General features: G+C 39.6%; 1 protein-coding gene across 1 annotated transcript in view; it reads left to right on the top strand.

Annotated features, from left to right (window-relative positions):
- The first annotated feature begins 729 nt into the window (after positions 1 to 729).
- The window catches only part of MICALL1 (MICAL like 1), a 38,593-nt gene continuing 13,136 nt past the window's right edge, over positions 730 to 26,186 (top strand). The window contains exons 1-6 of the mRNA XM_060777023.2: positions 730 to 1,085; positions 8,606 to 8,654; positions 15,039 to 15,180; positions 19,550 to 19,650; positions 21,555 to 21,691; positions 23,956 to 24,506. Coding sequence (XP_060633006.2) covers positions 940 to 1,085; positions 8,606 to 8,654; positions 15,039 to 15,180; positions 19,550 to 19,650; positions 21,555 to 21,691; positions 23,956 to 24,506 — 1,126 coding nt within the window. The 5' untranslated portion in view covers positions 730 to 939. The remainder of the gene's footprint in view (positions 1,086 to 8,605; positions 8,655 to 15,038; positions 15,181 to 19,549; positions 19,651 to 21,554; positions 21,692 to 23,955; positions 24,507 to 26,186) is intronic.

The raw sequence follows: 26,186 nt of genomic DNA, 5'->3' as shown, positions 1-26,186 counted from the left end.
TGAAGAGGTCCCTGGTCAATGCATCTCTGGTCAAAGAGGTCCCTGGTCAAGTGGTCTCTGGTCAAAGCGGTCCTTGGTCAAAGCGGTCATTGGTCAAAGCAGTCCCTGGTCAATGCGGTCCCTGGTCAAAGAGGTCGTTGGTCAAAGCGGTCCCTGGTCAATGCAGCCCCTGTTCATGAGGTCCGTGGTCAAAGCGGTCCCTGGCCAAAGCAGTCCCTGGTCAATGTTGTCCCTGCTTAAAAAAGGTTGGGAACTACTGCAGTAAATAAATAATTCAGCTGAAATGCACAAGCCTATTGGAATCTACCTGTACATGGCAGCCGGTAGGCTGATGGGAATTGTGGGAGTGGAAGTCCAAAACACCTGGAAGGGCCCAAGTTTGCCCAGGCCTGGTACAGATCCTTCCTGATCCTGAACTTCCTATCCCTCTTGATGCATGTATGTATATAAGGCCTGGGCAAACTTGGGCCCTCCAGGTGTTTTGGACTTCAACTCCCACAATTCCTAGCAGCCTACCGGCTGCTAGGAATTGTGGGAGTTGAAGTCCAAAACACCTAGGGGCCCAAGTTTGCCCAGGCCTGATGTGTGTATATATACACACACCCCTTTGTTTAGTATTTAACAACATGTCCAATGCATCTAGGTATGAATATAAAAATAAATAACCCAGACTGAAGTGAAGTGGGCCTGCTGCTCCCTCTCCCCAGTTGGCTCTTTCTCCTCCTCCTCCTCCTGTGATATGACTAAGCCTCCTCCGCAGAGGAGCGCTGCTCTGCCGCTGCGGGCGATGGGCGGAGAGGGAGGCTCCGCGTCCGCCGGCGGGACAGGTCTGAGCAGAGCCCTGCGGCGCCCTTCCTGGGCGGGAGGAGAGGGAGCCTCCCTCCGGGAGTAGCGGAGAAGAGAGGAGAGCCAGGAGAAGCGCGGAGGAGGCTGGAGTCCATGTCGGGCCCGCGCAGCGCCTTGCAGGCCTGGTGCCGCCGCCAGTGCGAGGGCTACCCCGGCGTCGAGGTCCGGGACCTCAGCAGCTCCTTCAGAGACGGTCTCGCCTTCTGCGCCATCCTCCACCGGCACCGGCCCGACTTGCTGTGAGTTCACCCGTTCCGCCACTAGGCCCCAACAGAAGCCCCGGGCTCGCTTAGATGGAACGGCCGGCGCTGGGGGCAACCTCTTCGGCAAGCAGTTGCTCCTCTGAGAGGGCTGAGGGAGAAGGAAGGGGACCCTATTCGTGAGGCAAAGGGGGAAAGGTGCAGCCCTACATAGGTGTCTTAGACTCCAGGTCCCAGAATCCTCCATCGTTGGACGGAGCAGCCGAGGCTTCTGGGAGTTGAAGTCCTTTGGAGTTTGGGACACACTCCCAAGAGGACTTAAGAAGAGAGAAACGAGATATTCCTATTTATTAAGCAGCCCTAAAGTGTGATATTGTGTTGAAGCGTTGATCCTTCAGGTGTTTTGGACTTCAGCTCCCAGAATCCCTAATATTTCTGCCAGGACCCAAGGTGTATCCAGACATGGACAAACTTCAGCCCTCCAGGTGTTTTGGACTACAACTCCCACAATTCCTAACAGCCAGTAGTCCAAAACACCTGAAGTGTATCTATGCCTGGGCAAACTTGGACCTGCCAGGTGTTTTGGACTTCAACTCCCAGAATTCTTAACAGCCAGTAGTCCAAAACACCTGGAGGGTATCTAGGGTGTATCCAGGCATAGGCAAACTTCAGTTCTCCCAAGTGTTCTGGACTTTAACTCCCACAATTCCTAACAGCCAGTAGTTCAAAACACCTGGAGTATATCCAAGGTGTATCTAGGCCTGGGAAAACTTGGGTCCTCCAAGTGTTTTGGACTTTAACTCCCACAATTCCCAATAACCGGTAGTCCAGAACACCTCAAGTGTATTCAGGCCTGGGCAAACTTCGGCCCGCCAAGTGTTTTGGATTTCAACTCCCACAATTCCTAACAGTCGGTAGACCAAAACACCTGAAGTGTATCTAGGGTGTATTCTGGTCTGGGCAAACTTGGGCCCTCCAGGTGTTTTGGACTTCCACCCCTACAATTCCTAATAACCGGTAGTCCAAAACACCTCAAGTGTATCCGGGCCTGGGCAAACTTGGACCCTCCAGGTATTTTGGACTTCAACTCCCATAATTCCTAACAGCCAGTAGTCCAAAACACCAGGAGTATATTCAGGGTGTATCCTATCTAGGCATGGGCAAACTTGGGTCCTCCAAGTGTTTTGGACTTCAGCTCCCATAATCCCGAACAGCCAGTAGTCCAAAACACCTGGAGGGTATCTAGGGTGTATCAAGGCCTGGGCAAACTTGGGCCATCCAGGTATTTTGGACTTCAACTCCCACAATTCCTAATAGCCGGTAGTCCAGAACACCTGGAGTATATCCAGGGTGTATCCAGGCCTGGGCAAACTTGGGTCCTCCAAGTGTTTTGGACTTTAACTCCCACAATTCCTAATAACCGGTAGTCCACAACACCTCAAGTGTATCCAGGGTTGGGCAAACTTCAGCCCGCCAAGTGTTTTGGATTTCAACTCCCACAATTCCTAACAGTCGGTAGACCAAAACACCTGAAGTGTATCCAGGGTGTATCCTGGCCTGGGCAAACTTGGGCCCTCCAGGTGTTTTGGACTTCAACCCCTACAATTCCTAACAGCCTGCTCTATGCTGTAGAATTAATGCAGTTCGGCATCACTTTAACTGCCATGGCTGAATGCAGTAGCACATTTTGCCAGACAAGACTTTGTAAATCTACCACCCACAGGATTCCATAGCTTTGAGCCATAGCGTGTAAAGTGACATCAAACTGCATTCATTCCACAGTGTAGAGATGTAGCCCTAGCCACACCTTTCTACTCCACAGCCATTAATTAGCAATAAGGAGGACTCTAGATTCCTTAAAAGATTGCAGCAAAATGTGGAGGGACACTGAAAGAGGTTTTGTATGATAAGCCAGTTTCTATTTCACAGTTCTCCCACAGTGTAATTAGAGGTTCTGCAAATAGAACTGATTTAAGAAAGGACAATGTTTTGCCTCCAGTCCAAACCTTTTCTTTTCTTGGAAATTGTGGAGAGTTTCAGTAATAGGTGTTGTTGTTTTTGTTGTTGTTGTGTGCTTTAATATCCTTTCCAATTTACATTGACCCTAAAGCAGATCTCCTACAGGGCTTTCTTGGAAACATTGGCTCAGGCCCCTTCTATACTGCCATATAAAATTCAGATGATCTGCTTTGAACTGGATTATAAAGCAGTGTAGACTCATTTAATCCAGTTCAAAGCAGATAATGTGGACCATCTGTTTTGATGATCTGGATTATATGGCAGTGTAGAAGGGGCCTCAGAGAGGGCTTGGCCTTGTCTTCCTCTTAGGTTGAGAGAGTGTGACTTGCTTATGGTCACTGAATGGGTTTCCATGACTGAGCAGGGATTCGAACCCTGATTCCAATCCTAGTCCAAAACTCAAACCACTGCACGATGCTGGCTCTCAGACCACTTACTAATCCCCCTGTTTTGGTTATATTGTAAAAATCAAAGTTCATCCCTAACTTTATATTTTGATGGATATATATTTGAGCCTATTTCTGCGATGTTGGGTGTATAATGGTCAGGATTTTAGCTAATTTAGGCATTCATCTTGCTTCTTTGGACCTCAGGGCATCAACTGGCATACATCTTGCAACAGGATCATGTTAATAGAATCACAGGTGCTAAACAATGGCTTTGATGGCTGGTTTGATCATCTGATCCTAGTCAATGTGACCAGCCAGCTTGTTATCAGAGGATACAAAGGGTGCATCTACAGTGTAAAATTAAAGCAGTTTGACACCACTTGAACTGCCAGGGCTCAATGCCATGGAACTGTAGGAGTTGTAATTTTACAAGGTGTTTGACTTTCTCTGCGAAAGAGTGCTGGTGCCTCATCAAACTACAAATCTCAGGATGCCATAGCATTGGGCCGTGGCAGTTAAAGTGATGTCAAACTGCATTAATTCTGCATTGATGCACTTTAAGGAACTATCTCTAACAGACCCAGATTATTTAGCACTACCAAGTATTACGGTTACTGTACTATTTTCAGATTCATATTTTCATGTAAAAATTCAAGGTTTTTTCCTAATGTTATTTTGAGAGTTTCCTCCCTTATCTCAGTCACTGAGCCTCTTCCTCCTTTCCTTGTTGCTATTTATAAATATGACGTGTGAACAAAGCACCAGAGAATATAATGCATCAGTAGGGAACGTCCCCTGACAAGGACAAGGGATAAATTAGTGTGACCCAGTTAGCATCTTTCAATGACTTCTGTTGTCTGTGTTGCCGTGGAAGGTTGCATATGGTTATTGCTTCCTTGTGATTGGATTAATTGCCTGGGTGGAAAAACTGGCCCAGTTTCTGGAAAGCATCATTATCTTGGCTCCAAGAATGCCCACATGCAGAGGTATTGCGTGAACAATATAGAAATAAATGAATATTGCAAATAATTACTGTACATCTATCTGCTTCCAGATCCATTATCCTCCCCCAGCCATAGAATTACAGAACTTAGAGATGAAAGGAACATTGGAGATCATTTAGTTACATTTTCTGCTCGATGGAAGCTTCCTGACTTAGATAGCTTTTTAAATGGATGAGCCATTCATATTAATAGCTAAACATAAAATTGTATTGAGTACACCATTATTGTACACGTTATAGGCTAGCCTCAGGCAACTCAGTGCTCTTCAGATGTGTCAGGCAGACGTTCCTTGGACCCAGACAGAGAGTGCATCTACAGTGTAGAATTAATACAATTTGACATCACTTTCCCTGCCACGGCTCAATGTTCTGGAATTTCACGATTTATAGTTTGGTGAAGCTCCAGTGCTCTATGATAGACAAGGCTAAGAATCTTGTAGAACTACACCTTGATTCCATAGCATTGAGCCATGGCAGGTAAAGCGATGTCAAACTGCATTAATTTTACAGTGTAGATGTACCCTATTCAAGAGGTATAAAGTTGGAAGCTGATGTAAACAATTTGACGATTATGTCTGTATCTTGGCACATTTTGGTGATTACTGTGAAACACAGTAATACAGGACATAGATGAGGGACATTTATCATGTAACCATCCTGACTTTTCTGATTGCGATTCTCATTATCCCTAGCCAGCACAGAGAGGTTGAGTTGAGAAACATCTGGTAATATACAGTACAAGCTAGCCATCCTTAGCTTGGATGGAGTTTTGTTCTGATTAACAAAGGCATGAGAAATTGCCTTTAGGAAGCCACTATCTTGCTTATCTTTAGCCTCTTCCCTCTCTGCAACTGGTATGAATAATGCAGATTTGGGTTCCTGAGATCATGTGTGTGAATGCCCTTGAGCTGCATTTTCTAAAGGCAAATTATGTGTGATGATATTCATCCTCATCCTCTTTCAGCTGAAAAATGTGCAACATGGACAAAATTCAAGTAGGCATACACAGTATCTGATGATCTAACTTTCTAACTGCCAGATGCATTGGCAAAAGGAAGTAGATGAGAGCTTTTCTCTCTCCATGATAATACCAGAGCCTATCGTCATCCAAGGAAGTGAAGTGATGGGAGATTCAGTAGGCCAGGTAAAAAGAAGCACTTCTTTGCTCAGCATATACAATATAACATTTGCTGCTGCATGGTATCACAATGACTTCTAACTTCAGTGGCTTTAAGATTGGATTAGGTAAATTCAGGAAGGTTAGGACCATCAGTGGCTGTTAGGATGGGAATATATTATATTTTGAATCAGAGACACGATGGGGAATATGAGACAGTTGTCCTCAGGTCCTACACTGACCACTTATACTGGGGTCAATCTGATGTGGCAAATGCTGGATCGCTCTGGGGATGATTTAGATCACCACCACCTCTTCACACAAGTGAGTTCTTGCTACAAATGTAGCAGCAGTCAACTACAATGTGGCATTGATGAGGAGCAACAAATGTTTGTGGGAACTGTAGACTTTACATGCACTTTTAAAATGTATGCGATAGCTACCCAAGGCCAAAAAAACAGCTGTTAGAAGAGCACATGGCCTAAGCCTCCACTGAAGACAAAAAGCTCAAAAGATCTGCTTTTGGCAGAGAAAAAACCTCTCTCCTTGAAACATAATGACTATCCCATTAAGCAGAAGTCGCTGCTGTTAAATATCCAGGACATAAATCTCATTTCTAGCAGATGGTCTAACTAAGCACTTCACAGTTAAGTGGAGCACAGTGTATAGTAAGCTTGACACCATAGGACCTTACAAGGACATGGCACCTTAAGAGAGGATTTTCCAGGGAACATTTAAGGGACATTTTGAATCATTATTAATCACTTCAATATGCCCTGATTCTGAAACCAAAAAATCAAAGTTGGAAAAAATGTCAAAAATCACTCCTTTGCCAGATCAAAAACAGACCTTTCTAAATTATATCTATAAAGCAACACTGATTAACTCTGTGCTTGAGACAGTGAAAAAGCTGCAGTTTCAAGGTTCTTTGTGGCTTATGCTGTTCTCCAGCTAAACCTGAGAAAAAATAAGCAAGTTGCTTAAACGACAAACAGATCATAGAAAAGTTAATTTTTTGGACTACAAGTCCTCAAATTTCTCAGTTAGTATAACATCAGAGCTTTGTGTATTTAACTCTTCCTGACATCTAAACTTTGCCTTCCTCTGAGGCTGAGAGCATTCGGTTTGTCCAAGGTCATCCAGTGGTTCCATAACCCTTAAACCCCCATCTCTAGAATCCTAGTTGAACACCAAAACCTCTTCCAAATGGTAGCTCTCATGGTTAATTAAAGGTTATGTTAAGAAAACAACTCCTGATATTTGAACAGATGCCATCATAACCAACCATGATATATGCACCAGACATCTACAAACTATGTACTAGGTTGCTAATTTTCTTCCTTTTCAAGGATTGGATTTAAATGTTCTTTCATGGAATCTTTAAGTCTTCTAGTGTAACTCTACAGTCATATTCCTTCAGTCATGCTGAGTACTTAGAAATTTCTAGAGAGAACATCTCTCTAGGAATCTCAAGATCCTCCGATGCGATTCTGTGGTCAGTTTCCAGTAGAAATTGATATAGAGTCATGCTGAAAAACCTAGGAGTTTCTAGATTCCCTTTTTCATTGTTTTTCACTTTCACTGAGGCCTTCTGCCCCTAACCCCAGATGGCTGTATTTGTCAGGCAATAGGTGGTATTGTACCAATGAATGGGATCATTTTATGTTTGTGAAACATACTATTTGCATACAAGGTGTTAAATGACATGTTTTCCCATGCACTTCCCTTTGAAGTTTCCTCCCTAGTATTCTACTTTTTAATGTTATCATTGTTTCCCAGTTCTTTTTTACTGAATTGGACTTATTATCAAGAAGCCGTTCTGTAGATGAAGAAGTCCAGGAATCTGTGTTATGAGGAGGGTCTCAGACATGTGATGAGTGAAGTTATGTACATCATGACATCTTGGGAAACTAGTTTCGGATCTTCTGGTTTCCCTACAGGTTTTGGAATGATTTGAAAACTAGTTCAAACATGTATGCATCCTACAATGCTTGCCGTGAACTATAAAAACCATGCATTAAAATTATACATATACTTCTCAAGGATTCAGTTTGTCTTATCACAAGAAGAGTCATGCTGGATCCATTCAAATGTCTGTCTAATCCAGTGGTTCTCAACCTGTAGGTCCCCAGATGTTTTTGCCTAGAACTCCCATAAATCCCAGACAGTGTACTGGCTGATAGGATTTCTGGAAGTTGAAAGAAGCTCATAGGCTTGTATTTAGTTCATGACTGTCATAGCCTAAAATAGCATGTTCACTTTCTATGTAGCCATGGTCTTCCTATATGGTGATGGTCTGCCTAGAAAAAAACATAATGTGAAAAGGGCAATGTGCACTGGCACTAGTTGTGATGGATGCCAACTTGGTCAGATTTAAAAGAGGATTAGACAATGGTTGCCAACTTGGACAGATTTAAAAGAAGATTAGATACGCTATCAGTGATGGCTAATCATGATGGTAATACGTGACCTACCATTTCACTATAGTACAATATAGTAACAGTAAAGCAACAGCTTCTTTTAAAATGCCTTCCACTCTTTCAGTACTAATTGTAAATCATCACTTTTTATTGGTGGTCTTGTAATTGAGGTTTGTCTGTATTCCCTGCCTTTTGTGTCCACAATGGAAGTGTTTCTTTTCTTGAAGATAACTGAAGTTTCTCTTCCCCGAAACATGACTTTGAAGTGTCTTTTTATTCAGGCAGGCTTTTAAAGAAGAAGGTTTTTAAGATCAATTCAGGGGCTGCTATGGTTTTTAGTTTTGAATATGTATTTATGGATTTTAACTGAATTTTTAAAATACCCATGATATTTAATTCTGTTTTAATGTTTGCATATTTGTAGATTTTAATTGTATTGAATTGCTTTTAATGTAAGCTGCTTTGAGTCTCCTTATGGAGATAAAAAGCGGGGTATAAATAAACATAACAACAACAACAATAGGGGCCACCTCATAAATTTGATTGTGATCTGATAGACACTAACGCGTACATCTTTTTCTTCATGTGACATCTTCAATTTTGTTTTGTAGGGATTTTAATTCACTTTCTAAGGAGAATGTGTACGAAAACAACCGCCTGGTAAGTCTATGCCTCAGGCTTCACCAGTCATTTTTTCACTTTATTTTTGTTTACAGACTGAGTATTCCTTATCCAAAATGCTTGGGATGACAAGTGTTTTGGGTGTTTTCATTTTCCTTGGATTTTGGAACATTGGCATATACTATACTTAATTAAATATCTTGGAAATGGGATCAAAGTCTAAATACAAAATTTGGCTTGTACACTTAGCCTGGAGGTAATTATATGCATCATTTAAAAATACTTTATGCTTGAAACAAAATTTGTATACACGGAACCACCAAAAAGTAAAGATATTGCTATCCCAACCATCTATGTGGATAGTTTTGCATTTTGGAGCATTTGGATTTTGGATTTCTAGTTAAGGGTTACTCAACCTGTGTTTATTTCCTGTTTGTAACTAATGCCACTCACACTGAATGGGGAAACAATGTGAGAGAAATCCTACATGCCTGGTTGTTTGTATGTCTGGAAAATTCTTACTGACACCCAGATATTTGAAGCTGACTTCCATTGCATGTTTACAGTATACATTTCTCAATCCATTTTCTTTTCCCATGGTAATGAAATTACAAAGGGCTTGTTCTCCTTGCCTCTTTTGATGTTTCCTCTTAGTTACTACATTCATTCACTATTTATTTACTATTTATTTCTCCAAACCAGAATAGCATAGGCTAAAACAAGATTAAGAAACAGATATCAGTGAAAACACCAGAAATTATAATATTGAAACATACTGTAATTACATTAATTATATATTTAGTACAAACATATAATTGTTTAGTACAAACGTACAACACTCACCTGTTAAAAGCTCTTCCTTAACCAGTCCATTGACTTACCTGAACAACATTTGGAGTGGGTAAAGATAGAACAGGGCTTCTGTACTCCCCCCCCCCCCATTTAGAAGGATACAGATTTAATGGTTTTTGTCCTGTATAAATAGAGATTTTTAGTGATATAAAATTATAAATGTGGGGCAATGAGTCAAATGCAGTAATGCACTTGAGTCAGGGACTGTCAAACCATCTCAAGGACAGGAAATCAGTTTATTTCCTGTATGTTACTTACATATGTTTCATTGCACTTACACATGAACTCTCTTAGATGCCACCCAAAGTCTACAATGCATAATATCCTGTTTGACATTCATTCTTTATAAACTAACAAGGCAGCTCCTTTTTCCTCTTATGTTCATTTTTATTGATTGCATTTTTATTCTACTTTTCCACTAAAACTAGTGCTTCAGTCAGCCAGAAAACAATAAAAGTAAAAGTATCAGCCTGATCAAAGCAGTTTTGAAGTCTGTACTGAAAGGTTGTCTCTTCACATTCATCCTAAATACAATCTGAGTGGAGAATTGATTCAAACTCTAATGGGAGTACAAAAACATCAATTGAACAAATGTTTCCGATAATCTGTGTTTTGAATAGAGATGGCATTGTATGAATGAATTTTATTGTAATGGTCACAGACCAGGAGTACAAAGCATTAAAACATTGAAATTGGAGTTTAAAAAAAAATACATTGACATTAAGATCAATGATTCAGAACATTAAAAGTCTCCAACATGGGATTATCTGGCATTTTAGAATTTGGAAAAGCTACTTTTTATTATAATTCCTAGAGTACCGTGGTTAGTATGATCTTTGCTGGCTATAGGATTCTTGGAGCAGTAGTCCAAACAGGTTTGTGCTCCAAACTCTAGGACTGGGACAAGTTGAGAGAATTGTGCTCTATAGCCAAACTTATAGAAATGAAAGCCAAATCAACCACTATTAGAGAGACTAATGAGTAACAAATAGACGGTGAGCGTATTGTACTTTATTTGTATTGTGATATGAAGTAACTCATTAGAAATGTGAAGGCAGTAGGAGGAGTGTGACCACATTATTATAGATCGGGGGTCCTCAAACTTTTTAAACAGAGGGCCAGGTCACAGTCCCTCAAGCTGTTTGAGGGCCAGATTATAATTTGAAAAAAGCATGAATGAATTCCTATGCACACTGCACATATCTTATTTGTAGTTCAAAAAACACTTTAAAGCAATACAATAATTAAAATTAAGAATAATTTTAGCAAATATAAACTTATTAGTATTTCAATGGGAAGTGTGGGCCTGCTTTTGACTGATGAGATAAGATTGTTGTTGTTGTGTGCTTTCAAGTCGTTTCAGACTTAGGTTGATCCTGAGTGAGGGCCGGGTAAATGACCTTGGAGGGCCGTATCTGGTCCCCAGGCCTTAGTTTGAGGACCCCTGTTATAGATGGATTGACTCAATCAAGTTAGCCATGAGTTTGCAAGACCTGAGCAGAACAGCTGTTGACTTTTGGAGGTCTTTCCTAGAAGACTATTTGAGAATGACTTGAGAGTATATTCAAAATCCCTAATTTAAACTAACTTTGTTAGTGCCACTGGTTTTCACATGTGAGCTCTGTGGCTAGAAGCATTTTATTTATTAATTATTTTATTTAATATATTTGTATACTGCTTTTCTCAGTCCTCGGGCTACTCAAAGCGGTTAACAATAACAAAATTCAATGCTCAGAACAACATAAAACAGTTTAAAACAATCAAAACAGTAGCATTGTTTTCTTGTCTTTAAAAGAAAAAAAGCACACTAAGATCTCCAGGGCAAATATTTACGTGCTTTCTGCTGGTATTCTTCAAACATAGAAAATGAGTATATTCATGCCTACGTGACAAATTTGCAGACCCAAACTTGCAGCCCAATGAAACGGGCATGCCATGGCAGTAGAATAACATGGTTGGATGCCATGTGACCCATTTAAGATACCACACAAGCATAAATAATAATCTTGGCTGGCTAGAGGAGCACTGATATAATTGCAGAGTTCTGGCCAGGGATGGGGTAGCTGTGATGTAAAGTTTTGGTAACTCTTTTTCTGGGGGGAGAGAAATGAGACATACATTGACAGAGTCCTTAACTGAGAGGCTACCTAAGTAAGGACTTTATCATACAATGTAGACAAAGCAGGATATAGCTAGGCCTTTGGTGATGGTCCATATTACAGGACGCCATGTCCATTCATGTCAGTTTGCCTCCTACCACCCCATAAGTCTCCTATCTCTAGCTGTTAACGGGTAAAACTTATCAATAGTTACCAATCCTGCAACTTTCCTGTCACCTACCTTGGTCCCTTTTGTTCCAGCACATCAGCAGTAACATGTTAGCAAAGACCAAGATTCTTCTCCTCTCAATTAAAAAATTAAGGAATAGTAATAGAGCAAGAAGATTGGATTACCAGATGGTGCAAAAGAATGATCATGGGACCATAGGTTAGCAAATCAGTGAAATTGTGCTGAAAACAGGTGCAATAATAAAGGTACTCAATGTGATATGTATCTACCATCAGTACTAACACAACTATAGTGGAATAGTGTTTTTAAATTCCTTTGTCTCAACCATGCAATAAAGATTATGCTACCACAATTCCCATAACGTATGATTTGCATAGATGTGTGTTTAATGTGCATCTAATTTCTAATTCTTTTGATGTCTTCATAGGATCTCGTTCCCAATACTGTTTCATCTTGTAATAATAACAATGCATTAATTTTCAGGGTTTTTTTTAGTCTTTGTTTTACTGAAGGTGAACTGCTGTTTATTAGTTAAATAAACAAGCTGTGACAAGTTTGAAGTAGCCATATTTGGCAGTCATCCACTGCATTCACAGCCAAATTTTTGAGGCAGCTCAATCTGAGAGAGAATTTTATGAATCCATGGGGATTGCAACCTAAATTTCAAATTCCAGACAAGCGCTCTAACCACTATTCTGTACTGACTTTTGACTTACCGAAAAACAGGATTAAAATGTTTTTATCTCTGTCTTACAATATGATATGCAATTTAACATCAGTTTAATTGCTGACATCCACAAAAACATAGGAAAATGACTCACCCAAGGTCACCTGGTGAGTCTGTGGAGCAGCTGAGAATTGCTCACAGTCCAGCATGCTTTCTAATGAGCTACTGCTAGAAGCAAATTGAGCACTGTCATCTCTCTTACTTCCACTCCTTTCTTCATCCCAGCAATGATTTATGACTGGAAAAAAAATCTGCTTGTTTTAGTCATGTTGTTCCATTCACTCTGTATTGACACAGATACTGGCCTTTCTGCTAACCTGTTCTCACTTGAAGTGTTTTTCATTTATTTTTTATTTATTTATTTACTGTATTTATATACTGCCTTTCTCAGCCTATCGGCGACTCAGTGTTTTCTAACAACACCCCCCCCCCCCCCCCCCGCATAAATTTGAAAGAGCATTTAACAGAAATGGAGGTCAGGAAAGGAAGATGAGGAACTATGAAGCATGGGACATCTTATAGCAATTCTTATATTTTGTATCTCAGAGTTGACTGAGAGTTGGTGACTAGTGCATGGCCACTTTGTGAACTTTCAGGGACAATCAGAAAATTAACTTCACGCTTTAATTTCCCAATTCCTGGCTAGACTAGTGTCCAGATACATTACTCCTCCATGGGGAACAGTTTCTGTGTGCAGGTTTTAAGCATAACAGGGAATCAGTAGATTGTGGCTGGGGCAAAGGTATACTAGTCTTCTTAACCAATATCTTTACAGCCCACCCAAAACATTTCCTTGCTGTCTCTGAAGTAGGGTTGCAATGTGAATGAAACTCTTTAGATTGCTTTGCATGTCTTAGTTGTGGACTGGGCAGGAGGTGCATCTAATTCTATTGGACGATCTCGAAGTGATTTGAACTAGATTGGTAAAGATTTCTGATTCCCAAATGGTTAATAATGGCAGCAGCACACACACTGCCCTCTCCCCAATTAAACTACTGAAATAAAGAAAGCTGGGACTGATATTGATATTAGTAGTCAATATTGTAGGGAAAGGCTAAGAGCTTCCTTCATTTTTGATCTTCAAAACAAATTTCTCAGTTTGAAGAGTGTGTCTCTTGCATGGGGACCTAGTTGCAGATTAAAGCCTTGCAATTAAAAGTAAAGTAGCACCTAGAAGCCCAACATCTACTTAGGTAGAAGGGAGCTCATATGGAAAATGGGAGCTCATATTGGAAAATTGACACCATTTTACATTATCTTGCTGATAGGGAGAAACTATTCCTTTGTATAAAGTTGGCACTTTTCGGGATAAAAAGAATGTCAAGGGGAGGTCACAACAAAATATGCAAAATCATAGTGGAGATAACTACAGTATGTAAATTGATACTCTTTAGAGATGCCAGGCATTAAGAGAAGCGGTGCAAACATTAAAAGGACAAGTCTTCTAATGTTTGTTCTGCAGAGAGGAAGGACTGCAGAAGGACCTATCTGTATTTGACACTTGCAGCCTCCCTTTTCTGTATAAGCTCTGCAAGTTTCAAAAGCTGGAAGTCTGTGTTGAAGATTCAGAAAGGAAGCCAGCAGGAATACTTGGGGAATGAGTGCTGACCTGAGAGACTTGTCAAAAAGGATAACCTCTTTATACAAAGAATGGGAGGAAAGTTGTCCTGGTCCTATTTCAGATACAGTCAATAGGGTGTGTTGTGCTTGTGCTCCTATTTTTATCAGACGTTATTTTACTTTCCCAAGGACAATTTTAGTGTTTAGTTTATTGCTTCAGAGACAGTGCAAATATTTTTTCAATATTTACCAACTGTTTACAAGATTACATGGAAGAGTGAAGATAAAAACTTTGTCTGCATGAGCAACCTACGCAGCAAGGTTGGGTTATTTCTAAAGGACATTTCAAGCATTTAGTTTGTTGTTTCAGAAACGTTGTTTATTTCCTTTATATATCTAACAGTTGCTTATTATGTCATATGGAAGAGTGAAATTAAAACTGACTGAACAAGTATATTCTGGAGGGAGTAAACAGAGTATCATTGAGGCTTGTACTTTATGTGTTATTCTTCAGTGATTTATTTTCAGATTATACCAGCAAACATAGTTAAGAACAACACAGCACGGTTGTTTATAACAGTTTACAACTTACGTTTTGCTATTTGTTATAGATATCAGTGTTCCTTGGATACGTATTTCAGATACAGTCAGCAGGGTGTGTTGTGCTTGTGCTCCTATATTTATCAATTTTATACTGATCTGTGCAATACTTTTGATACGAAATAAATAAATAAACAGGAAATAGGTGGCAGAAAGACAGACTAACATAATAATGTCTGTCACAAGGCTGCTATTCTTTATTGTTAAGTCTTCTATGATTTCCCACATTTTCAGAGCTTCAGCAATCCTCCTTTTGTAGATTAGGGGAGGCATGCTAGCTGGGAGTGGGTTCTGGGAGTTTTAGTTTTAAAAAAAGACTCTTTCCAACCTGTGATTTTGATATATACTGTGCCAACCTCAGCTTCTGAACAGTTTCTCTCCTGTTGCTTCTGCAGGCATTTGAGGTGGCCGAGCAGGAACTGGGGATCCCTGCCCTGCTGGATCCCAGCGACATGGTCTCCATGAAGGTCCCCGACTGCCTCAGCATCATGACTTATGTGTCTCAGTATTACAACCATTTTAACAATCCCAACCAAGGTAAGAGCAGCGCCCTTCACTCCCACCCCCCTCCCCACACCCATAATTTTATGTCATGACCACTTTCAACTTTATAATATGATTGCTGGGGAGTTCTTCTTGTTTGTGATGCTGCAGCATCAGCTTCTTTGGTCTTCTTACAACCTGGGTGTTCGTGGTAAGTCCATTGAGATACTCACATTCGTGAACACCCTTTTGTAAACATAACAAGTATCTACCCTTCTGCAGAACTTTTATTGGGTTTGAGTGGGGAGGGGACATCTAAGGGAGAAAAACCCATAAGTGCCTTTACCTTTCTCTGGCAGTAAAAGTATTGTGATAAATGATTAACCCTTTTCTACCTTTTTATGGTAGCCAAAATCAATTTCTTGAAGTAATTCTGCTTAATGATAGGATTAGTTACACGGAGGGATGGCTTTTATCTCTTAGTTACCCTGAGTTATTTGGGAGGACTTCAAACAGTACGGAAAATTCCCATCCTTCTTTTCATCTTGGGGCTGGGAAGAGCAGCAGCAGATTGCTTTTGGCTCCTAGTGTGCTTTGGGAGTGCTCTTAACGCCTCTGGTTTCCAGCATGATAAGAACTCTCTCCCAAGCTGAGGCTGTTATTAAACCTCACTGTGTCTGAACACACTATGGCCAAGATCCTTTATAGCACAGCATACATAACAGGTCCATGGGGAGAACTACTATATCCTTCCATTCAAGCCTCTAGCTGTATTTTCTTCTTTTAGCCTCTATAGCCCTTTCCAGAGTCTTCTGGAGGTCTCAGCAGTTGATGTTATTGTTCTGTGCGGACTTTACTACCAAAGTCTCCTGTCACTCAACTCTTCTGACATTTAACAAAGACTCAGGGGAGCGACCTCTCTCATTTGCACTACATGTGGAGAAGTTCTTAAAAAACCTGTCATAGTTACTCCTGCTTTCGTTTCCTTCCCCAATGTGAGAGCTCAGAGGTAAGAGCATTGATGGCTGAGTCACTAGCAAGGTTTTATATTCCCCCTTTCTCCACTGCATTTATTCTGACCTCCGTGATTATCCTCCTCCATACTTTATCCTCAGAACAACCCTGAAAAGTGAAATAGGTCAGACAAAGGGGGAATGACTGGCCCAAGATTATCTGGTGATTTTCATGGCTCAGTGGGGACTTGAACCTGAATCTGTCAAGTCTCTGTTCAGCATTCTTGCTACTACACTACACTGGCATAAGATATTTGCTTCTGGCAGATGGATGTGTAAACATCTTTGCATTGTATGTATTATATGTATATATGTATATATTATATTGCATGTATATATTATATTATATTATATTATATTATATTATATTATATTATATATGTATATAGGTGTGAGGATGTGAGGATTACTTTTTTATTTATTATGGTAAGTCACCCATAGCCTACACTGTCAGGACAATGGATATTATAAAAACACAACAAAAAAACTAATATAAATAAAACAATAATTCCAAAATTACAAGCACAATAAAACCAGCAGTAAAATCACAATTATTATTGTTATTCGTTATATTATTATTATTTCTAAATATATAAAGTAAAACGGTCATTAGGCAGCAAATACAAAATAATCTAAAACTGTAATGGAACTAAAACAGTATGTGGCACAACTTTACAATGTTAGATGTAAAATATAAATACATGTTAATATATATATAATTTTTATTCAAGAAAACCAAATTCCAAATATAGTAACAAACAAAACACATGCAAGAAAAACATATTAAAACAGTAGCTGCACCAAGAAAGTACATTATATTAAGGATTTTTAATGTATTAATAGTCAACAAGTAAAGTCAACAAAAACTTTACTTGTTGACTATTGCATTTATAGTTCTAATACAATTCTTCTAATTACTTGAATGTGTTTATCCTTTCCCCCTATCTCTTTCCCTTTTCTTTGTGCCATCTTCACTAGGACCAACTTTTTTTTTTGTCGTGTCAGGAGTGACTCCTGGTGTGAGAGAATTGGCCGTCTGCAAGGACGTTGCCCAGGGGACGCCTGGATGATTTTGATGTTTTTATCATCCTTGTGGGAGGCTTCTCTCATGTCCCCGCATGAGGAGCTGGAGCTGATAGAGGGAGCTCATCCGCCTCTCCCCGGATTTGAACCTGCGACCTGTCGGTCTTCAGTCCTGCCGGCACAGGGCTTTAACCCACTGCGCCACCGGGGGCTCCTAGGACCAACTTATCTTATTCTTTATCTCCTGATGTCTGTGTTTCTGTTGCATGTTTTCCCCTCTGTCCTTCTATAAATACAAATTCTATAAACTTCCCCCAGATTTTCCAAAAGTCCATTGTTTCCATATTCCCTTTTTTAACTTTAATGTCACAAGTCAGTTTGTCATTAATCACTATGTTCCAAACTTCTCTATACCATTCTTCCAATTGAATTTTGCTTTTCTCTTTCTGTTTTTTTTTTTTTTTTGCAATTATCAGCCTTGCTGTCATTAATAGGTTGGAAATTAATTCCTTTACTTCTTGTGAGGATATAATATTATCATAGAATGATAATAATGCTATTTCTTGTGTACCTTTTATTTCTATTTTTATTATTGCTCTTATTTCCCTAAATACTATTTCCCAAAATCTTTGTATAAATTTACATGACTACCACATATGGATATATGAATCTAACTCTTGGCATCCTCTCCAGCATTGTTTTGAATATTTCTCCTCTATCTGATTTAATCTAACTGGTGTTAAGTTCCATCTCCATATTATTTTATAATAATTTTATTTAATTCTTATAGAAATATTTTTAAGATGCACATGCTCCATATTGTTTTTCCATTTTTGGTTATTCACTCTTCCTCCCAGATCTTATTCCCATATTTCCCTGAGATGTTCTTGAATCTGCTCTTCTTCCAGTATTAGTGAACAAATATCACTTATTGTAGCTTTTATTGTTTCATTTTCTACCTTAGCCTGTCTTTGGATAATCATCCTCTCAAATTTTGTATATTCTCTACCCTCCTTATATTTATTTTGTATACCTGTTGATTGTTTTCTGAGTTGTAGGCATTTGTACCATGATATATTAGTTTCTAATAATTGATCTTTAATGCTTTCTATAGTTGTCATGTGTAAATCCTAATTAATAATTCCAGTATTAATTGTTTGAGATATTTGGCATCAGTTTTGCTTTATATTTCCTCCAGATTTCCAAAATATTTTAAAGAAGGGATTACTTAACTTATTATACCAATTCTTCTAAAGTATTCCATTTTTATCTAGAAAGACAATATATTTCAATTTCAAATCTAGTTTTTTATTGCCCTCTTCTCACCATTCCAAATCTCTTTGTTTTGCTAAGCCTTCTGCTATGTATTGTATTGGATTGTCTTGGCAGTATAGATTGATATTTGGCAGGCCTACTTGATATGTGTTGCATCAAATTGTTGCCTTTTGTAAGGCTTCTCTGAGTCCCCAAAGGGGTGAGAAGGGTGGGATATAAATGTGGGAAATAAATGAATAAATACATTCTTTTTGTCGTTTATACCATTGGTTTTTATTTATTCTGGCTTTTTTATTTCCATTACAGTAAAAATTAGCATATTTTGCCATTTAAAAAATATTTACCCAAAATTTTTATATTCTGAATAAGAAATTTAATTTAGGTAATATCTTCATTTTAACCAATGCAATCCTACCAAACCATGATAAATACACATTTCTGACTTGTTCCAGTTAACTTGTAACCCTGTTATTCTTCCAAATTCTGTTAAATTAGCTTCCATTGTTTCCCAAAACAAAATATAAAACAACTTGATTATAAAGATGAGTAATGAGTGAAACACCTGAAAGAATGAAAGGAGTCTTGCTAGTTGTAATATTCGAAAAGAAGGCACCAGGCAGACCTCTCCAAGGAGGGCATTCCAATTCCTCACTTGAGGGGCAGTCATTGCAAAAGCCTCTCAAAGGCAGGCAACAAGACACCATCTCTTTCTTCTAGCCAGAAGAGGAGCTAGGAGATCGTGATGGACACAAATATGGGCTATCTGCCAAGTTCCTGTCAACATTTGTAAATGCCTCACACTCCACATGACTTTAATTATGCTGCTCAAACACTTAAGCCCTGTGCTAAGTTGGGCTTAAATGATCAAAACAACAACTATGTAGTATGGAGCAGGGAAGGGATGAATTGTTTGCCCTCAGAAGTCAGCAAGTAGGATACAAGTCAAGGTTTTGTATTTGAGCCCCAACTATAAGTCAAAACAAAGTGTGAAAAGCCAAGTAGGCCTTCTGAGCCATTTAAAACCAAGGGATAATACCAATTGTTTCTCTTTCCTGGTTCATCATCTACACTTAAGAACCGACCTGACTTTTTTTTTATCTCTGCCTTTGCAGCTAGAATCCCTCCATCTCTGAAGCGCCCAGCAGGTGCCTCTGCGCCCCCCCAGCCAGCTCATGAGTCTACATCTACATCTGAGACTACATCTGCACCCCAGGTATAAGAGCCTGCTAAAAACCAGGGCCCATCTAATTGGCCTACATCTCTTAATTTTCTTTTAGTCTTGGCTTCTGAATGGATACCCTTCAAAAGACATTCAGAACAGATGGTGTTGCTAGTTTTCTCTTGGCTTCACTCAGTGCTGTCTCTAGTCATTGTTTATATTCTACATGTTAAATGTTTTCTACTCTGCCCCCAGAACTCTGGTTATTAGCTGGTCTAAACATATAATAATAAAATACAATAAAATAGTTTTGTCTCCAAGAAGGTGCAATGGGCAGTGCACAACTTGTAACTCAACCAATTGTACCCTGGATGCCAACCCACCAGGATCATGTTTATCATGCCCGTTACTGCAAAAATATAAAGGTTGTCAAAATCTACACATGCCATAATGCTAATAGCAGAATTCATTCTGCAGAGAGGCTGTAGCACAGTGGTAGGGCACATACTTTGCATATGTAGGATTCAGCCTCAGATCTTCTGATACAGCTGGAAAAAACCCTGTGATGTTGGTACCAGTCAGTGTTAACAGCAATAGGCTAGATAGGATCTGTGATGCAGGTTAAATTGGCTTCCTATGTTAGTTCTAATATTTCAGAGGTTTTTTTACCTTATATATTCCTAACTGAAATGTGCCAATAAAGGTCAGAGCCAGAACAGAAGTGTTCTTGAAGTGATAAAGTAAAGGTAAAGGTTTCCCCTTGACATTATGTCTAAACGGAAAAGCCAGTGTTGTGCATAGACACCTCCAAGGTCATGTGGCTGCCATGACTACATGGAGCGCTGTTACCTTCCCTCCAGAGCGGTACCTATTGATCTAATGGGGATAACGGAGATGCTCCAAGATGGTTTCTCTTCTTAATGGCAATGAGAGAGCTTCTCTCTTTGGGGTAGTGTGGTCAGATCTTGGATTGATGCCTGGATTGTTTTGTTATTATTATTATCCTTCAGATGTAGCATTTAAAGATTCAGCAGCTATAATGGTATCTCTTATTTTGAGGTATTTGTTAGGTCTTGGAAGACTGTCTTTCTCAATGCTGGCAATCTCTTAAAGAAGGGAAACATTGACTAAAGAGGCTGCATTCCAGTATTCTCCAATTCATCCTCATCCAGATATCTTGGACTGCAACTCCCATTGTTCCAGATAACAGGCAGATGGTTGATTTGGGAACTGTTGTCCAAAGCACCTAGCATACACTATGTTTAGGAAGGTGGCTTCATTCATTCCAGGATTAGATAAGAGCCCATATATATATTGTAAGTAGCTAAATATTAGCATAACGATCTGACATATATGAACTAAATGAGGCAGCCATTTGTGATATAGTAAAACCATAATCTAGTAAAACTGTTTAGTATCTGACTTGACCCCCCTCCTTGCATATTGTGATTAGCCTAAAGTTGCAGCTCTGTGGACCATATTCCTCCAAAACAGTGCATTCCAAATTTTCTGAAGTAACTCTCATCAGATCCATGCAGCATAGTTAGTGATTAGGGAGTTTGGGCATTGAAGTCTAAAATTTCTGGAAGGCACTAGATTGGAGAAAGTTATACTTGATACGTAGAAGAGGAATGAGGAATGTATGGTCTTCCAGATGGCACTGGACTGCATGTCTTAACAGCCTTAGGGCCCTTCCATACAGCCATAAACCCAGACTATCAAGGCAGATAATCCACAATATCTGCTTTGAACTGGATTATCTGAACTGGAGTCCACACTGCCATAAAACCCAGTTCAATTTGGATTTTATACAGTGTGTAAAAAGGGCCTTAGAAAGCAGAGGCAGTAGTGAAAGGTGATGGGAACTTCTGGAGGATGTCCTCCACCTGTTGCTTAGTCCAACTCTGTGTTCCAAGTAATGGAGGAATCTTTATTAGAAATTTATTTTTTTACTTCAGAATGATGTTACTGAAGGTCTGGCAGAGCAGTCCCAACGTACCACCCTTAGCAGTACTTGTGCAGCTTGCCAACAACATGTTCACTTGGTCCAGCGCTATCTGGCCGATGGAAAGCTCTACCACCGTCAGTGCTTCAGGTAAGCTATTCCAACCCAAGCCCATTGGAAGCAGACATTATCACCTCTTCTCCTAGTGGAGAAGGCCACCAGGCGCATCTTTCATTTCCTGAATGATAAATTGAGAGGCCTACCATTATGCATTTTAAAGAGGAAAAATAATGAGCTGGAAGGAGGAGCCATCAAGATTCTCTATTTAAATGAAGACTATCATTTGTGTACTCAAAAGTTCTTTTTCTAACTGATGACTGTCTTTTATGTTTTATAGACTTATTGCTCAGGCTATCTTTTTTTTGTTAGTACTAACATTCCTCAAAAGTATTAAATCAACCTTTGAAAAATAAGGCAGAATATTTGAATATGGAGTTGGATACTGTGAGTTTGTGGTGACATTTTCAGCTACATGGAGCTCTGCTATTAAGTGCAAACACCCAACACTCATAACTCTTAAGGTCAAGCCCATTTTGGACTGTTGTTCATATTATTCCTGTTTTGAGGTGTATACAAAGGTTCAGTATGGGAGTGAGACATTTTCCAGACCAGTTTTCACAGCTGTCTGTGGTATGTGTCTTCTCTAGAAAATAATGTGTGCTACAGATTTTCTGTCAGTCTGAGAACAATGTCAGATACCTTGGATTGTAAACAGATAGGTAAAATGCCTATAGAATGATATTTAAGAAGCATAGGTTTTCAGGAAGGGATGGGATGAGGGGGCAGCAGTAAATTTTGGAATGAAGACAGACAATGCAATGTATACTAGCTGGAAAAGGTAAGAAGAACACCTAACCTACTTCAACTGTCTTATCAGTTGTGAATCATTTTGATTGGTCAATAAACAAGGAGCATTAAAAAGATTGAAAGAAATTTCAAATGAGGCAGCTTTTCTGCATACCTTCACTGTATAATGCTGTTGTCTATGACAACCTGGTTGATAAACTAAAGACAAATAATTGCCCTGATTTTGTGCCTTAAAATGCTGATTTATAGGGTTATAATAAGAACAAATATTTCTAAGTAATTATGAACACTTGTAAAATGTAACAAGGAAAATAACTCTTGCATACCTATGTAATTACAGAGACCTGTTAAAGTTGTGTTAATTCTTCAGACAGACGACAATGTATTCTGTCATGTGTAATTTGCTGTATTATATCATTATAGATTATGAATATACATGGGATAGAATTATGTGCAAATTAAAGCCTTTATGAAATGTCTGTATGATGCCTTAGCAGACATATAAGAAGTGATGGACGAACCTGAGGATAATAATGATGGGATAAGAAACTGTGTTAAGTGGTTTAGAAAGATGATGTTTTCACATCATGTATTGATTGTTACCAAGTCTGAACAAAGAGATCAAGCTTCAGTTTTTATGCCTTTCCCTATGAAAAATAATATATTGATAGCTAAATATAACATGATATACTGATACGAATGGTGCCTTAAAATGCAGTGTAATGAAATACCCTGAAGCAATACACCTAGACATTGCTATTTTTGTGTTTTTCCATAAAGGGAATGTATATGTTTATATATTTATGAATACTTCTAATAATGGAGCCCCCAATGGCACAGCAGGTTAAACCTCTGAGCTGTAGAACTTGCTGACCGGAAGGTCAGCACTTCAGATCTGGGGAGTGGGGTTAGCTCCCACTGTTAGCCCCAGCTTCTGCCAATCTAGCAGTTCAAAAACATGCAAAGGTGAGTAGATCTATAGATAGCACTCTGGTGAGAAAGTAACGGCACTCCATGCAGTCATGCTGAGCACATGACCATGGAGGTGTCTACGGATAACGCTGGCTCTTTTGCTTAGAAATGGAGATGAGCACCATCCCCCAGAGTTGGCTACGATTAGACTTAATGTCAAGGGGAAACCTAATAATAGTATCCAAAGAGATTGCTTATCTCCCCAGTAAATATCCTGAAATTCCCATACTTGAAAATTCTCAAGTTGATGATAATTTGGCAGGCCTTGTTTAACCATCCTCATGAGTTGGGCACTCAGGGGACCAGATAATGGCACCCCAGAAAGAAACCACTTTTGTCTGACAATCCATCAGTCTAAAACATAGAAGTTGAGAATCATCCCTGATACACCACTCGCTAGTGCTCCCTTCCTCACATATATGTGATTGATCAAATGGGAAAGGGAGGCCAAGAGGTGGAGGTTAAATGTCCAGATTCTTGCAGGTAATCCGACAAAATCATGAGCTGCACATTGTTCTTTTCAGTTAGGACACAATGCTTTCTTACCTTCTGGTAACAAGCTTTCTTTCTGACAGGTGTAAGGAATGCTCCAGCACACTTCTCCCTGGATCTTATAAGCCTGGACCTGAATTGGGCACATTTGTATGCACCCAACATCGTGGGAAACTGGGTCTGAGTGGGAGAGCTGAGCGGAGGCCGAGTCCAGATCTTCAATATGTAAAGGAAAGTAAAGAGCCTGGGATGGTGACTGCTGGTGCAGAGGAAGAGAATGGAATATTAGAGACTAATCCATCAGCTATAGAAGAGAGAGACAAAGAGGGAAAAGCAGTTGACAGAGTGGAAGCAGAGACTGAGATGCCTCTTGTCCAGCCAAAGAATGAAACACTTGCATCTGATCCTGTCTCTGAGCCTTCCTCTCAAATGCCTCCCAAGCCCCCTGTGCCAGCAAAGCCCCCAATGTTTATCCAGGAGAAAGCTAAGCTCATGGAGACTCGCCCCACTCCTGCCCCCCGGAAGAGCATAGACACTACAACTCTGTCACCACCAAACTCTCATCCTGTTCCAAGGCCCAGAGCCAATATCCAGACTGACAGCTGCAGTGAGCCAGGATCTGGCATGGTTAATGGTAAGGAAATGTGAGCCAATCAGGAAATCAAGAAATGGCTCTAGTGGCTCCATGCCACTGCATGAGGCTAAAGTCAGATGGAATGTGTATAAATGGTAGACACAATCAAAAAGCACCCACTGAATCTAAGTTCATGTCTGTTCTTGAGGCTCAATGAAGCTCTTTAGGAAGTCTTTTTCTCCTGAAAAGCAAAACCCTGTGTTGGGACAAATCAGTTGTCCACCAAGCCTTGTACTGTCTACTTTGATTGACCACAGGTCTCCAGTACATATTGGGAAATTTACTATTTGGATTACAACTCTTAAGAATCCCTCAATGGTATGACCAGTAGCTACGTATGAAATTCTGAGAATGGTCATTTAAAAAAAAATCAGGCTGTATGCCACTCAGCATCCTGTTCCTTCTTTCTCTGAATTAGAAAATACCCAGTGACTGAAGTTTCCTTGTTAGTGCACAGATAGATCAAAAACATAAAATAAAAGTAAAAGAATAATAAATATAAGATAAAAATCAAAATCAGCAATTAAAGCTAAACTGCGACACATCAAAAGTAAAACAAAGAATAAACAGTGTTAAGAGCCAAAATCACATTTCCCATCAGTCAGATATGGAGGAATATGTCATCAAACATCACTTGGGAATCCAAGGTTTGGAGACGATGATCTTAAAGTACTAAAGCAGTTTCAAATACCCCTAAGAATTTTTTTTAAAAAAAACTGGTGCTGAAAAGAGACTGTCTAGGGAGAGTATCATAGAAAAAAATCTTTTTGCCTGTCGCCATTTATCTTACTTGTTCTTTAACTCTGGAATGGGGAGCCTAAGACCTGAACTAAAATTCTGTTGCCACCAAATTTTCATCCTGTTCCAAGGCCTAGAGCCAATATCCAGACTGGGAGCTGCAGTGAGCTAGGATCTGGCATGGTCAATGGTAAGGAAATGTGAGCCAGTTAGGAAATCAAGAAATGGCTCTTGTGACTCCATGCCATTGCATGATGCTAAAGTCAGATGGAATGCATATTAATTATAGGCACACACAAAAAGCACCCATTGTAAATATAGTCCTCAAGGTTTCCCCAGATTGATATTCTCTTCCTCATTCCCCCATCTTTATAGCATGATTGTCTTTGTGGTTCCCAGCCTTTGTATTTTCCCCATTCTGAAAGGTTAAAATTCATCTCCTGGTAGACTTGTTACTGCTGATAATAACTTCATGGAAAAATACTGTAGGATTTTCTTGACATACCCTCTTTGAACTGAAAAGCAGCTGCTGAGAACTCTGAAATTGAAAACAGTCCCTGAACTGATAGAGGACGTCCACCCGTGATTTAAGACTGGATCTAGGACCATCTTCTGCTTATAAAATATTTGTTCTGTGGGAAAATGCTGACCCCTCTGCTGTTTGCATTGCAGAAAAAAAAGAATACAAAGAAAAGCAACCCTGCTCCTGCCCAGAACGCAGTGAATAAAAAACAAACAGAGGTTACACATAAATCTTGGCACAAAATATCAAAGCAAGTCAGTAACAGCAAACAACAAATCTGTGGGTTTACGGTCTGCTTAAAAGAGCATAATTTGTCAAGGTTGGGAACTTGTGGCCTCCAGATCCTTTCTCCATTTGACATTCTGCTGTGTGTTCCATGCTGGTTGTGGAAGAGATTTCCTTCCTTCACAGCTGACATA

Source organism: Anolis sagrei, chromosome 5 (genome assembly GCF_037176765.1).
Source record: "Anolis sagrei isolate rAnoSag1 chromosome 5, rAnoSag1.mat, whole genome shotgun sequence".
NCBI classification, from domain to species: Eukaryota; Metazoa; Chordata; class Lepidosauria; order Squamata; family Dactyloidae; genus Anolis; species Anolis sagrei.
This window is presented reverse-complemented; position numbering and strand designations above follow the sequence as displayed.